The following is a 16577-nucleotide window of genomic DNA, read 5'->3' as shown; positions in this document are numbered from 1 at the left end:
GTTTTTCTAGTTTGACTGATTTTATTGTCCAATGTTCATATTTTTACACTGTGTTTTTAATACTTTTTGCACACCTAATTATCTATTTTACTGTCTTGGGCATTTTGAATCAGGATTCTTTTTAGGTTGCTGCATGTGAAATTGTTTGACACTGTGTTTTAGGTGTTACGACGTGCACTTTAAGATCACTTGCGCCACTTTATTTTGCTTTTATTTTTTTTTAATGGTAGAACAAACATACATCAAAAATGCTAAAACAGCCTCAGTAATGAAAACGCAGAATATCAAAGAAAAACTATAATCCAACCATCCTTTATTGTATAATTATACATTTTTACTATACAAATGTATCTAAGCAAAGAAAATATATACAAATACAAAAGTATGTCACTATGACCCACAAGCATGGAATATTAACATAATTCAAATACATTTACATATGTACGTGTGTTCATATACATGCTGTCAACAATGCCAATCTAACTTGGCTTTTACTTTTATTTTGAGAATCAAAACAGAGTTTCTTCTATACAATCTGTCTTATAAAATATATCATAAGACTTATTACTCAGATTATTTAAATATTTGTTTACCTCTGTGTCTATGGCATATGTATTTTCATATGTATCATATAATTTATTTCCTTTACATACTATTTAAATTTAATTTATTTGGTGTTTGGTTTATGGTGTTTGTGCACACATATTGTCTTTACAGAAACACTCCAAGCTCTAGAGTTTATGGTGCCAGGAGTGCCCTAGCTTACCTCTATTGTACTTTGTCAAACCATATTTGAATGTTTTTACCTGGGATCCTCTGTGTGCTGCTTCCTGCCTCTACTACAAATGCAATCAGCTGATGTTCTCAGTCAATGAGCTATGCCTTGCATGCATGGCTTAGTTCAGGAGTGCTAACAGAAGTTCCTTCTTAGAATTCAAAAGAAGTTTTAACTGCGGTTGACATGAAACATAACCTTTATTGTAAAATGTTATTTTAAAAAAAGGCTTTAAAAGAATATATCATCATTTCAATGATAAAATAAATTAAACTGCTAGTCTAGGTCAGCTTAAAGTAGTTTGCCAAGTCTCCTAAGCTTTTTTCAATAAAAAGTTAATATAAAAATGTGAGATAAAAAAGCTAAATTTCACAGGAGTTAGAAAGAAGCAAGAAACCTGAGTCTTTCTAGGTCAGATTTTCAATATGTAAAAACTGTAGAATCCTTACTAGATGAACAAGAACATCAGATCTCTCCAACCTCCGTATAACCCAATAGCACATTGTCAGAATGTACATGCCTGGAGGTGTTTTCCTCTGTGATTATGAAAATACCCGCAGATCGGTTGACAAAATCCAAAAGAAGAGCCACGAAAGCACTTTGCTCAGAAACTGATGTTGATGATTAGAAAATCATCTGACAAGGAAGGTAATATAGTATTGTTGAATAAAGACAATTACGTCCAAATGTACATGGAGCATCTTGCTGACACTGGTGGTAATAGGGTCCTATCCTTTGATCCGCCTGTGACATTATTGTAATTTAGATACAGGATCTCCCAAATCTGAAACACAATTGTAAATAAATCTGGAATGTACTCACTTGAATTTATAACTATTGTAAACAATAAAGCTGATGAAAGAAATAGTAAAAGCAATATTTTTTTCCCATGTGCCATATCTTATGCAAATTGATTAAAAAAAACTCCTAAAATTAATTATGTTAAAATCACACTTTTTTTATTTAAATCTACTTTAATTTGCCTGTCCTCTTCACGGAGAGACTGATAAAGGGTTTGTTTTCAATGTTGATGTTAAATACTAGCTGTGAGCTATTTACCAATAAGTTGTGTGACCAACCCTTATTAACGTCTGCCTCTACAGATACCTATCACTTAATAGTAACTGAAATGGCATGCTTTCATCACCATAGCAAACACAACTGGATTGTATAACAGGTACACCCTGCACATGCATACGTCACCTGTGATTGGCTACAGTGGGATAGACAAAGGGAGTTATAAGCTTGATGTACATGATACTACATGTAGCAAACTGTTATTTTATACAATGGCATATTCATATCCGCGTTATGGGCCTGTGGGCCCTAGTTTCCCCCCCTTAGCTTTTGAAGTTAATGTCTGTTAGGTTAATTGCTCATTTAAATGACATGCATTTTATTTACATAAAGAGTTTTTTATTTTTTGAACTCACGTCTGTCGGCTTTTTGATTTTATTTTTTATCGATGGCTGACATACTTTGAGATGCACTTTAGTATTTAAATGTGATGACATACTGTATACATGACATGTATTTTTTCCTACAGGATGTATTGGAAATTTGTGTTAGTTTTAAGGTTATAACTTGACTTTATCTTTACAATTAGCTGAGGCAGGTTTTAATTTTGGTAAGATAGCAGTAAAATGTAGCATCTAATGTGGAAAAAAGTCAGTGTGGAAACTATGTAAGCCCACCTGGTATTTAGCAATCACAACTGGTATGATGTAGAATTAAAACAGCTATTAGACACTAATGTTAGTAACACCCATTTTAACAATTAGCGGGTTGTCAGTAAAAGTGAACAACATTGGATAGCTAAAAGCTAAGAGATGGCTAAATCTTAATTTACCAGCATTAATCATGTTGAGTTAAGTGAAATAATTTGAATAATTAACCATTGTTCAACGTATTAGTAGACCTTTTACAAAGGTAATTATGTATAAAAATGAGTGTTAACATTCAGTCCTCACAGATCAAACACGGGCTTTATATTTAAGATTTCCCTGCCTAAACAAAGATGGGTAAAACTAGATAACTGACAGCGGATTAATTCACATTAGACAGCTAATTCAGAAAGAGTGTGGTCCTATCATACTTGTGTTTAATATTCCTACTATTCATATTTTGGCAAAAATCTGTTCTCTTAACAGTCAAATTACCTTTAAGGCATAAGCTATGTTTTTTTTGTGTGCATAGAATAAATAATTCACTAAGCAATGCGTGCATTCTCTGGCTCTGTTTTCTTCTTTTTTTCACATTATTCTATTTGTTCATCTGTGCAGAAATAGCTTTACATGTTTTTTGGTTCCTTTCTAAATTTTTTAGTTAAGACATTTAAGGTGAATTCTTGAACGGCAGTGCTATGGATCACCCACAGAGGAATACAATTAATGAGACGTCCCTAAAAGAGAAGAAAATGGAAATATTATCAACATGTAATAGGCATAATCATTTATTTTCTTTCTCCCTTAATCTCTTCCTTTCTCAGAGATATTTAGGAGCTCTATATACTTGTTAGAGCACATTAAGCACTTGTCTTTAGCGTTGTCTCAAATATGTCCTTTATGTTATCTGTAAAGTTGTACCAATATCTCAACCCAATACGGTCTACATTCTAACTATGAATGGAGACAAGTAAGCATTCAAGCTATTTTAGGTTCTATAGTGTGGTTAGAAACTTCTAAAATATGTGTTACTTAGAGCAGACATTAACCCAGGCTAAAGCATTGTATGGTCATATTATGTAATTATAGCCTCAATTTAATATTTTTGGATACGCTTTTCAAATGATATAGTAGTTTTGGACAAACTTTTACAATACTTTTTTTTCCAAAATATCTAAATCAAATACAGCAAGATATACAAATGTATCAAAAATATCAAAATATTGTAAAATGTTTATATTTTTCATGACATTAAATCATTGTAAAGTTTATGCAAAAATATTAACTCCTTTGAAAAGCTTATCCAACAGTATTACATTGAAAAGAATAACTGAGTGGCAAGGTGAAAATAGCCCACACCAGCTAAATCTGTGGAGAGCTGTGATAAATGGTAAAAAAAAAAAAATATAGTGTAAAATAATTTTAACATATGAAAATGGGGAAATAGATGAGGTAAATGCACTCACATAGGGCAGAGCCTCAAATGAATAGGCTCAAATCACATGAATTGATGTGTTCTAAGGAGACACCAAACCTCTTAAATCTTCTATCCAGAGGAAACTCAAAAGAAGAACAATAATGTGGAATACAGTGTTGCAGTTAAAAAATGGATGAAGAAAATAATAGAGCTGCTCACCTTAAACAGACCCTCTTATAATCGGACCCAAGGAATACTGGCAGGTGTGTCTGGACTTCACAGTCCCTTATTTAAAATACATTTTGGGGTACTGGACATTCTAATATTTAATATTCCCAACAATTTACCTTTATCTAAAAGTTTATAGTAACTTAATTTCACTTCATTAGTGGGGTCATTGATCATTTTTTTATGCAAGTTAGTGTCCCCCGATAATCTAAGAGTTTCATTGTTATAATCACCGAATTCAAAAAGAACTAACGCTCTTCTTTAGGAAAATATGGAATACAGGCCCTTAGGTGGTTTAGAAAGTTTTTCATTCATGAAAGTTTTTCATTCATTTCAGTCTTTCATTTTTACTTAAATTATACTCCTATTAGTAACACTCAGTTACTTTTTTGCATTTCAAGTGTGTGTAAATTTGGGGAAGTATTTCCACCTATGTGGTAGCAGCTGTGCCTATTCATCACATATACTGTTTTTTGAAATACTAAATTGAGGCTTATATCCATTTTTTTCATATAGTCAATGTTGTGCATTTTGATAATCTTTGCAGATGGAGTTCAATATTTTTTGCTTTTTCTTTATTTGTTTTGTCTTCCTGATCTTTGTTTTCGCCATGCAACAGACATTCCTCCATGCAACAGACATTCCTCCATGCAACAGACATTTGAATCATGAATGTATTCATATGTAACAGTTTGTCATAATGTTATTGTTTTATGTTTTAAGTATTATCTAAAAGGAAAAATATATAATTTGATAAAATTTGATATATAAAAAAAAACAAAAAAAAAAAAACAACCCTGCACCCTGGTTCTTTCAGCAGCCAATCATGTTTATCCTTCATACAAAATTTGCCTGTAATATACATTTTCAACAAATATTTGTACAACTGTAACAAAAATATACCAAAACTTCGTGTGCTAGACAGCCAAATGTCTCGTTTCCAAGTTTTATGTAGCTCAGTGACTGCGTTACAAAATCTTCTGCAGATTTGGTAAAGATATTTGTGTCTATTCTTTTTGTCATTGCAGTAGAGACGCCATATGGTGTCACAGCCTGTACAAGGAAAATAAAAACATCAAAAGTCAGTAGAGTGAGATTGCTCACCGTGGCCTCTGTTTAATAAGCTTTTACAAATGATTCAATACGGTTAGAAAAACTTTACAAACGATTTAACTACAGAAGTCACCATTAAAGTCTGCATGTTTTTTGTTTTTTTTTGTGGGTAAATCATTTGAAAACATATTCTAACATTATTGAATCATGTAAACAGTTTATTAATAGAGGCACATATTGTAGATTAAATGGTCATATAGTGATATGGGTAATTAACCTGTATGTTTTAGGAGTATGGTAATCATATTCTGATATTCACTCTGACTTTAATGTATTCATTAATCTTGTATTATTGGGTGTTATACATTTAAAATAGAAATATATAAAACAATGATTCAGATTTTCTGCATATATGTTGAATGAAAAAAAAGCCATTTATTTATTTTAGATAAGATGTAATTCTTTTCATTTATATTAGAGAGAGGAAAATGCGAATAGGATGAGAATTGTACCACCCCTCAGTGTATAATAGACCATCAGCCATCTAACCAAAGGGTAAGGGGAGAGGATTCATTTTTTTATACCTTCCTACAATAATGGTGATCTCAATTTGTTTGCATCGACTTCCCATTTTCACTTAAAGGGACACTCCAGGCACCCAGACCACTTCTGCCCATTGGAGTGGTCTGGGTGCCAACTCCCATCACCCTTAACCCTGCAAGGTAATTATTGCAGTTTTTATAAACTGCAATAATTACCTTGCAGGGTTAAGTCCTCCTCTAGTGGCTGTCTATCAGCTTCTTAGAACACTAAAAATGTTTTAAACGATGCTGGACATCCAGCAGCGCCGGAATCCCCATAGGAAAGCACTGAATAATGCTTTCCTATGGGGAGGTCTAATGCGCGCGTATGGCCATTGCCGCGCATGTGCATTAGGTCTCCCCCGACGGCTGACGGCAGGGGAGGAGCATGGGCGGAGCCTGACCCAGCACCGAGGGACATCGGGGCTGGATTCAGGTAAGTCACTGAAGGAGTTTTAACCCCTTCAGCAACATGGGATGGGAGGTGAGAGGGGGGGGGGGGGGGGAGGGCACTGCAGGATCCTGCAGTGCCAGGAAAACAAATTGGTTTTCCTGGCACTGGAGAGTCCCTTTAAGTATGGAGGATGAGATAAGTTAATTTACATCAGTTACATACTTCACCAATGTCCCTATCTAGTGAGTTATATAAATCTTGACTGGTATTCACTTATCATTATCGTGTTTTTCGACAGAAAACTTTTAAGCTATTGAGATTCTTTGTTTGAGGAAATGTGCTAAGTTGGCTATAGCTGGGGAATATTATGGCAGAAATGTATCACAATTAATGAATTGACCACTTCACATTGCCACACGTGTATACACGACTGCCAGGGTCTGCACGTTTAACTTATAATTGTGTATAAAGATATTTTGTTTGCAATGATTGTGCTGATAGCATAGCCAGTACTGCCTTTCAAGCACCGGCTCTGCTTAGCTACCCTGCACAGCACAACACTGCGTTACTCACTGGCCAGGCTGCCCTCTGGCTGAGAGTAGTGCTCAGTAAATGCTCTCACCCAGTCAGAGACAATAAGGGGCATTTCTGAGCTGTCTGCTATCAACAAATTCAGCTGGTTGTCCGCTGGATCACCAGGCAGATTGGATCCACCTGACCAACAAGGAATAAGGATCAGAGCCCCCACTCACTGCCAAAAGGTAAACAGGTTGAGGACTCAACTAAAAATAAATAGAAAGAAGAGCAGGGAAGGCTGAACAGGGAAATGTAGCTTCCTCACGCACAATCTACACCCACACACATTCATCAGCCTGTCCCATCACATACACGCATTCACCTTGTCACACCACTCCCCCCACACACACACATCACCTGTCATATCACCACCCCTTCACCACACACACTAAGTCACACTATTGGTCTTCCCCTACCACACACAAGCACAGTCACCATGTCATATCATGTCCTCCCTCACACACAATCATCTTGTCACCCCTCCCCCCCACACACAGTCACCATGTCACAGTCACCCGCCAAACTTACCCCTCACACACAGTCACATTGCCAAAGTCACCATCACTCTGTTGCAATCATCCTTTCACACTCACTCTGTCACAACCACCCTGCCACAGTCACCCTTGTAAACACATAGGCACCCTTATACACAGACAGTAATCCTCATATTTGTACAATCACCCCTCACAGTTACAACACAACAATCATAAACACAATGCACACAACAAGACTACAAGTAGCCATCCCTCAAGCATACAACTCAATGCAAGCAGCTCCCTTCACACATATGCTCACAGACACAGAGATACACAGATAAAGACATGCATTGCAGGCACAGTCATGGACACACATACACACAGATATATATTTACAGATTCTCACAAGGATACTCACTGCCACACATACTCTCAGGCACATACATGCTACACATTGCCAGACATGCACACACTGTACCAATTGTTACCAATACCAACTGTTACCAATACACATTGCCAGACACACACTGTTATTTTATGACTGTATCTGTCAATACATGTATTTGTGTGTCTTTGTGTTATTGTGTGTCTTTATAAATCAGTGTGTGTTGTGTGTATGTGCATGTATCAAAGTGTACATATGTGTTGTATCTATTGCTATATAGGCATATTGAAACAAAAACTATATTTTAACAATAGACATTTGCACATAATTAGTTATGTTTTGCGTAATATTTTTTAATTCAAACTTTTTTTTTAACACTTGTTAAGTGCTCTATTTGTCTGGAGCCTGTCACACTAGTGAGAGTTAATACAAGTGCCAATTTCAAGAAATCTGCATTTTTATAATTGGGCAGAAACAAATTCTTGGCTATCAGCCGTAAAGCCAGGGAGATTTTCTTCCGCTTGCATTAACTTCACAAAGAAGCAAAGGAAATCCATGCTTTTGGTTGGTGTATTCCCTGGCACAGACAGAAAGTCTGAAAGTCTGTACTTGGTTAGAAGGGCAGGGCTTGCAAAGACTGCAAAAAAGAGATCTGTAGCTTTTGCAATCTGTTTTAGATAAATCCCAATGAAAAATGCATCTATTGGGGGCATTCCTTTAATTATATGTTTTCTTATTTTAAGGTTCTCTTTTTTTCGTTTTTATTTTTTTTAAACAAACAAAAACAATACATGATGTAATGTTTTTATAACATTTATCCATAAATGGAGGATCTATTCATATATGAGACTAATTTACCTGAATAATAATCCCCTTTGATTTATATTCAGCTTGAAGGGCTTTAGAAAATGTTGTAACAAAAGCCTGTAATAAAAAGGAAATATTAAAATGCAGCAATATAATTGATGCATATGGTTTATTGGATAAACTATAATTTGTAATTTGAAAGTTATTGTTAACATGAACTATTAACCATATCATTGCGATTACAATGTCACTGTTCTGATACTTGTCAACAGCCCGTTTACCATTATAAGTTTGGTTGACCTCACAAAGTCAAGCAATCGTAGTCCTTCAGAAAAATTATTATTGACACATTATTGGAACCATTGGAGACTTTGTAGTTCAACGCCAAAAATAACTTGATAAACCACAGAAAACAATAGCTCAATTAACTCATTTAATATAGGTCAAAACATTGGAAACTAAACAAGGATAACGATTAATCGATTATTTATCAAAACTTACTTTAGAAGCACTATAGAGAGAATAGAGTGGACAAGGGAAATATCCAAATGCAGAAGATATATTCAAAATAAGACCTCTCTTCCTAAAATGGAAATGAAACATTTTAGAGATATTTTAACATCATATAATTATCCCATAAATTAATTAAAATGAATTTTCTTTGGTAAAATTTTTTTATCATCCTCCTATAAACATCTACTATTTCAGGAATGTTGAGAATAGAAGACAGACATGTGTATCTCTAGAACATAATAGATGTTGATATTGATTATGAAATCAGCTTAAACTGGTGGTTTTATCTTACACATGACACTAAATATAAGTACGGTATATGGAAAATAAATTACATGATATAAACTGGACATGAATGCATTAGAGATTGCAATGTGTTTTATAGTATTTTCCATTATCCCTATGACTTAACTCTGCTTTCTGATGCTTCCTCAAATTTATCCTCAAATAACATGAAAAATGAAAAAGATGTTTATCTCGATCACCAGTATGTAACCCCTCGATAAGGACGCAATATTGTTTCCCTGTGCAATTTCAGTGGGTCACCAATGATATTTCTTAGTTCCCTCGACAGCTTCTCATAAGAAGATGTAGTGTAACCTGTATACAGAATATAAATTGAAAATAAAGTGCATAGGTAACTAACTCACACTTTTCTGAGCTAATGTACTAGCTCAGGTATATGCGCCTTGGGGTCCGTAAAGGCGACCCTCACCCTCCTTCTCGTCCAAATGTTCTCCAGGTGCAGTTTCCTAGGTAATAGGTATAGGAGGGAAAAATATAGCGTAGTACAGTTTGCGTATCTAGGGTGTATGTAGTAGGTAATACCAATATACTCACAAACCCTGAGCCAATATATCGGCTCGCTTCATCAGACGTATGTGGTTAAGAACATTTTTTCCAGCTGAGGAAGCCAATTTGGTGAAACGCGTCCTGGATGAACAGTGAGCAGACAGAATTGTCTTTTGGACTATTGCCACAAGTGTTATTTTATTGATATATTATTTTTATATTAATGTTATATTAAAAAAATATTTTTTATACAATAAATTATATATTATATATTTTTTTTTACACTTACGGCTTTTATTTCTACCTGCTATTACAAAGAAGGAATGTGGTCCTTAACCACATACGTCTGATGAAGCGAGCCGATATATTGGCTCAGGGTTTGTGAGTATATTGGTATTACCTACTACATACACCCTAGATACGCAAACTGTACTACGCTATATTTTTCCCTCCTATACCTATTACCTAGGAAACTGCACCTGGAGAACATTTGGACGAGAAGGAGGGTGAGGGTCGCCTTTACGGACCCTAAGGCGCATATACCTGAGCTAGTACATTAGCTCAGAAAAGTGTGAGTTAGTTACCTATGCACTTTATTTTCAATTTATATTCTGTATACAGGTTACACTATGTTTTGTATATTTGTGTTCTCTGTTTAAGGTCAGTCTGAAAACATTGGGACTATTCATAAGTATATATATCCATTAAGGTACAGCAAAGTTTCCCTTCAATTTTTTTCCTATATATCTACCACTATAGAGCGCTACACCGATATTTCTTCCTGTTCCACTATTTTCTGATAGAAAGATAAGCACGGTGACACAGCAGCTCACATCAATCTGCTTGGTATAACCTAGAGTTAAAACTATACATATAAGCGCTTGTACTTTCCATTTTATTCTCATAAGAAGATGCTTACCTTGGCAGTACTGCCTTACCAAATGCTATTAAGTCCCCTGAACAATGGGATCTTGCAAATTAATTGTGTTATATAATATCTAACAATTGAAGTATTGGCCACTGAATCAATTTAAATTGAAGAAAGAGTGGACAAGCTCAAATGAAAGTGTGTCATTTTGGTTCATTAAAAAAAAAAAAAAGTTAAAAACCACTGCTCTAGCTAGCATTAATTCTTATAGTATTCTTGGAAACCCCCCACCCTCCTTTCCCCCCACATCGTAATGACAACTCACAGAGTGCCACATATCTAGTCCCCTGTACGCATATTATAGATTTGGCAAGGTCATAACTTTGTCCTGTGCAGAAATAGAATGTCTCTGGCTAAATGTTTCCTCATTGGTTCTGTTTACAAATGATCAGTTTGTAGAAATGTTGATTCCAAAACATGTAAAATATAGGCGTTGCTAGATGGGGCTTTGGGGAATTAAGCCCCAGATGTGGGACCCTTCATTCCTGGATCTCTACATGTAAGAGGATATTAGTGCTGTGCAAAACCACAAATGGGGAGAAGGTGATGCGGAACAGAACTTTGCTGCACACTCTTCTATTAGTTAGGTAGCATGGTCAGATCACATTGAATATTTGGCTCTGCATTTTTCCACTATGCTATTCTGGAGAGCATAAGCAGCATTCTGTTCATGGGTTGCAAGGAAGGGAGGTAATATAAAGAGGAGAGCATATGCCACAATATCTCTGTATTATTGCAGGGGGTTATCAATTTTGCCCCAGGTGTTTTTGGAACCTGTTTAAACATTTTGAATATCTAAATGTAACAACAACACAACCTTCTGGAGCCCTTTGTAAATCTTCAGCTTGAAAGGGTGGGGCGAGAGAGTGAGAGAGAAATAAAGAAAGATATATCTAACTAGATAAAACCATATAATAGTTAAAGTAAATGTATGTCTAAACACAAGGGAAAACATGGTGGGATTTTTTTGTATTGAGACCTTTCAGGTAGCAGCAAGAATTATTGTAGGTTAAGGTCATTGGTTAAATATAGACATATGAAAATATATTGGTGGCAAACTACAGTTTTCAATAAGGCACAGACTGATATACAATAAAACTAAACAATACAAATTTAAAGAGAAACTATATTGCAAGGAAAACAAAGTTGTGTTCCACCCGGTAGACAGCAACTAGATGTGGAGTTAACCCTGCAAGGTAATTATTGCAGTTTATCAATAACTACAATAATTAAAATTGCAGGATTAAGGGGACTGGGACAGTGCACCCAGACCACTTCAATGAGCTGAAGTGGTCTGGGTGCCTATAGTGTCCCTTCAATACAAATGTCCCATTATGTTTACACTTACTTTTACTTTAGTTTTTGTCACTTATATCAGTCCAACTTATGTTCAGACAGTACTGTCTCTTTTAATTTAACATTTATGCTCAGCTAACAAGTGTGAGAGGGCAAATGCAAATAATACAAAAGTAGACATAAGGTTAAATGCATAAAATATATGCGCAGACATTACATCACAATGTCCAGCAAAATTACTAAATGAGCTGAGGTTTTTAAGAAAATGTATAGGCTGGAACTATATCTAGGGTCTGGCCTTGAGCTGGTGCTTTTCGTGTTAGGAACATGAGGCAGGGGTCATCTTGCCGGAGTCTAAGCTTGAGACTGCGAAGTAAGTGTACCTCGGTAAAAACTAGGCAGATTATTTTACACTGAACTAAATTAAATTAAAATATATGAATGGAAAGTCCCTTTGGGAGATTAGCCAGTCACCTGGCTAAATGTAGGACACTTTTTAAACAAAAACTTTGATGGGTAATTTGCTAAACACTGATTTGTGATAACTTGAAAATGCAACGCTGGACCATAATAGATGGAAGAAACCTCCAACTTGGTTATAATCATAGTTCAGGTTTTTTATCCTGAATTTTGTTGTTTGGTTTTCAATTTATTGCATTCAGTGTATAGTGGATAAACCCTTCAGTTTTTTAAACAACTAATAAAATATTTAGTGTGCAATAGAGTCAGAAAACATTGAGAAAATTACCTTTCTTCCATTTGCTTTAAAATTATTCTTGTCATCTAAAGATAGCAACAAATTAGACATTACAATGGAATTAGATTAAACACATTTGAGTTGTGTAATGTAATTTATAGGTTAAAACATTTCTCACTCTAAAATAAAGTTATCTAATCAAACATAGGCCTTGATTTAATATGATAGGCAAAACCTAGTAAAAATTATTGACTGTTTTCATCCAATAATTTTGACGAAATTCCAGCAGCCAAATGGGTCAACTGCTTGAGATTAATCCTACAATAAATGTGCCTTGTAAGTATATTTTTCAGCATTTTTTAATGACTAGCTCATTAAACTGGTCCCATGATGGGGTAATTTAATAAAAAAATAAAAAATAAACAGGGGGTACTTAGTTTTCTGCCCTGTCTCCACCCTGCAGGTTTGATCTATCAGTATAATAATTATAGTAGGTATTAAGGGGCTCTAATTTGATTAATAAATGGGGGACCTAATATTGTATATATATTTACAATATTTGCAACATCCATTCATATATTTATTACTAGAATATACAAGGAAGTTGAAAATACTATTGTCCACCTCCTCAATATCCGAATATCTGAAATATCTGTTATCTAAAATATACCACCAAGCTTAGGAAAAAAATATATATTGATCTTGAGTTGAGTGTGGATCTCCTGTGATTACGGTTTTTCTGATCTCCTGTCTAATGAAGGTGTAGTTAAAAAAGAAAAAAAAAAGATTGATGATTGATGGTTAAGGGACAGTTGGTAAATGTTGATTTTCTTAATAGATCATCTGACAACTGACCAATAGAGGGACAAAAGGAGGATCTGTGAAACAATATATACTTCCAAGCAGGATTCTTCCAAACACTTTGACTGCAGTTACTGAGGGAGACAGACCAGCAGTGATACAGTGTGTTTTAGCATTGCTGTGGGAGTGGGAGATTCTAATGTGACACAAAGGTTAACTTTCTGCTCAACCTTGCTATTAGCTACTGCCACATGTACTTGCAATAACTTTGAGTGGGAGATAGGAGTTACATATTGTTATTGTTCCGAGTGGTAGACTAGGTTACCAATATACAGTTGTTAAAAGTGGTATCTTTTTTTGGTTAACTGTTTTTAGAAAGAAAATCCTTATTTTAGGAAGTGTGGTTGGAGAAAGAAAATCCTTCTTTATGTGGTGTGTATGGTGTTCACTCAGTAACTAAGAAAATAAAAGATTTTCCTCTTGCCTAGCCTGGGTCATTGATTCTAGGGTGAGACTATGCGTAGCTTGCAGCTTTATATAGCTATTAGCTACTTCCAGGAGAACCTGGAGCAACTTTGAGTGGCAGACTATGTTTAGTTCAGTGTGTGTTGTGCATGCACTCTGCAGTGTGTAAGATCAAGCATAATGATATCACAGTTATAAATCCACCAAGTACCAACCCACTTTGCAAAACAAATACCTCTTTTTGTTGAATAAAGTGGTTACTTTACGCAATACACACTCATTCATATACTTAATTTACTGTAATAAAAATACAAAAATAAAAACTACCATCATCAATGTCACTATTGCCAAGCTGAAATTGATGGAAGACAATGGAAGCCATTTTTGCATACCAACACAGTCATAGGCACTATTCTGCTGTTCTGGCTGCCCAAATTGCTTCCACAAATTTAAATTCAGGCAAGCCAAAAGAGCAGAATTAACTAAATTCTGCTGAACCCCCTCCCTCCCCCCTCCAAAAAAAAATTATTCTGTTGAAGTGGTTCAGAAGAACCAAACCTTTTCGCCCTGCACAAGTCTATTACTTGCCACTGAAGAAATATTTGCACTAGACATTGATGCAAAGGTTTTCCAAACTAACTTTAACCTCTATTTGAGATGTGAGGACAGTTGAGTAAGTCTCTTGTCTTGACATGAATGCAACAGTGACACACATACTCAAAGTTTATTAATATATATATATATTTCAGAAGCCAGTTGAACTGCTGTAAAAAATGTCTATTCTCATATTTATTTATTTTTTCAAATTAAGCATATCTTAAAGCATGTAATATTCTTATGTATAATTATACTCCATCTTAATTCAAATTACTATTTTTTTTTAACATGATCCAGATTTTAGGGCATGGTTCAAACTGCATTTTATTAATTTAAAAAAAAAATGATGAGCTTTATTTTCATAATTAAATAATATTAAATATAAAGAAGAAAGGCTTGCTGTCAGGAGCACGATTTAGGCACTATTTTTTTCTCTTACATACACTATCCTAAAACTATTCCATGAATCTATTACAAAAAAATACCGGCATATTTTTACACTAAATCAGACATCAATAAAATAAACATTCTTGAGTAGGAGTGCTCTCAAGAGATTCCTGTCTATACTTCGATAACATTATGTCAGCAAGACCTTTTCATTTCCTTGAAATGTAATCCTATATTTGAAAACAAACATGTTCAAATTAGGTTACATTTGCTTTTATGGGAGATATCTGTAGATACAAGAATCATTAGTTAGAATGAATAAATCCTGTATTTGGCAAGAAGAAGTTAAAGGTTCTATTCTCTATAAACAGGTTTATGTTTATAGAATTTGCCACTGACCTATATGTGGAATAAAAAAAAGCTACTGTATGTTTCATTGTGTTAAAGAAACACTATAGTCACCTAAATTACTTTAGCTAAATAAAGCCGTTTTAGTGTATAGATCTCCCTGCAATTTCACTGCTCAATTCACTGTCATTTAGGAGTTAAATCACTTTGTTTCTGTTTATGCAGCCCTAGCCACACCTCCCCTGGCTATGATTGACAGAGCCTGCATGAAAAAAAAAAAAAAAAAAAAAAAAAAAAAAAACTGGTTTCACTTTCAAACAGATGTAATTTACCTTAAATAATTGTATCTCAATCTCTAAATTGAACTTTAATCACATACAGGAGGCTCTTGCAGGGTCTAGCAAGCTATTAACATAGCAGGGAATAAGAAAATCTTAATTAAACAGAACTTGCAATAAAAAAAGCCTAAATAGGTCTCTCTTTACAGGAAGTGTTTATGGAAGGCTGTGCAAGTCACATGCAGGGAGGTGTGACTAGGGTTCATAAACAAAGGGATTTAACTCCTAAGTGGCAGAGGATTGAGCAGTGAGGCTGCAGGGGCATGTTCTATACACCAAAACTGCTTAATTAAGCTAAAGTTGTTCAGGTGACTATAGTGTCCCTTTAAAGAAAATGTTTATTCTTAAAACACCTGCTGTCTTGTCCATCATGAAGAAATGATGTAGATTATATAACCCAATCACCTTTTATTATTCTAATAAAAATATTTTTTTTCTAAAAAGTCTTCTCATTAAAATACCTAACCACCCATATCTGCTCTAAATATAAATTGAGATGCAGAGATTTAACAGATAGAAATTGTGCATCCAACAAGGAAAGGGTGAATCAGTAGTATTCTAGGGCGTGTGTAAATTATTTAGACATATGGACCCACCTTGCATATAAAACATTTGGGGCTTTTTGTAACACTACTATAGGAGTGCTAACAACCACAGGATATGATGTTGTTTTCCATGGTAATTACTGCTTATTTAGCACTCTGTTCAAACTGCTTTACTATAACTTGATCTAATAATATATCTAATCTTAATATCTACCATGATTACGTGCTGCCAGTTCCCCTACACCACAAGTCCTTCGTAATGCAGAACTTTGTGCTGACAGTGCTATATTATACCTAGCATTTGTGGGGTATGTGGATATGGGGAATTCTTCTGTGCCCTCTTTGCTGCCCCAAGACCAGTTTCCTCAATGAGCTCCAGGCCGTTATATATATGAAGCTGATCAATAAACTGCAATCTTTAAGTTGTGATTCCAATATTATTGAATAGGTTAGTCAGTGGCTGAGTGACAGGTAACAGGGTTGTAGTCAATGGAGTATATTCAAAACATGGGGT

The 16577-nt window shown here is 34.9% G+C and overlaps 1 protein-coding gene across 1 annotated transcript in view; it reads right to left on the bottom strand.

Moving 5' to 3' along the window:
- Positions 1-2945: 2945 nt before the first annotated feature.
- The window catches only part of HSD17B3 (hydroxysteroid 17-beta dehydrogenase 3), an 83607-nt gene continuing 69975 nt past the window's right edge, over positions 2946-16577 (bottom strand). Inside the window, exons 7-11 of the mRNA XM_063457184.1 lie at positions 12634-12668; positions 8858-8939; positions 8408-8473; positions 4988-5137; positions 2946-3176 (exon numbers count right to left, since the gene is read on the bottom strand). Of these exons, the coding sequence (XP_063313254.1) occupies positions 3066-3176; positions 4988-5137; positions 8408-8473; positions 8858-8939; positions 12634-12668 (444 nt within the window). The 3' untranslated portion in view covers positions 2946-3065. The remainder of the gene's footprint in view (positions 3177-4987; positions 5138-8407; positions 8474-8857; positions 8940-12633; positions 12669-16577) is intronic.

This window comes from Pelobates fuscus, chromosome 5 (genome assembly GCF_036172605.1).
Source record: "Pelobates fuscus isolate aPelFus1 chromosome 5, aPelFus1.pri, whole genome shotgun sequence".
NCBI classification, from domain to species: Eukaryota; Metazoa; Chordata; class Amphibia; order Anura; family Pelobatidae; genus Pelobates; species Pelobates fuscus.
This window is presented reverse-complemented; position numbering and strand designations above follow the sequence as displayed.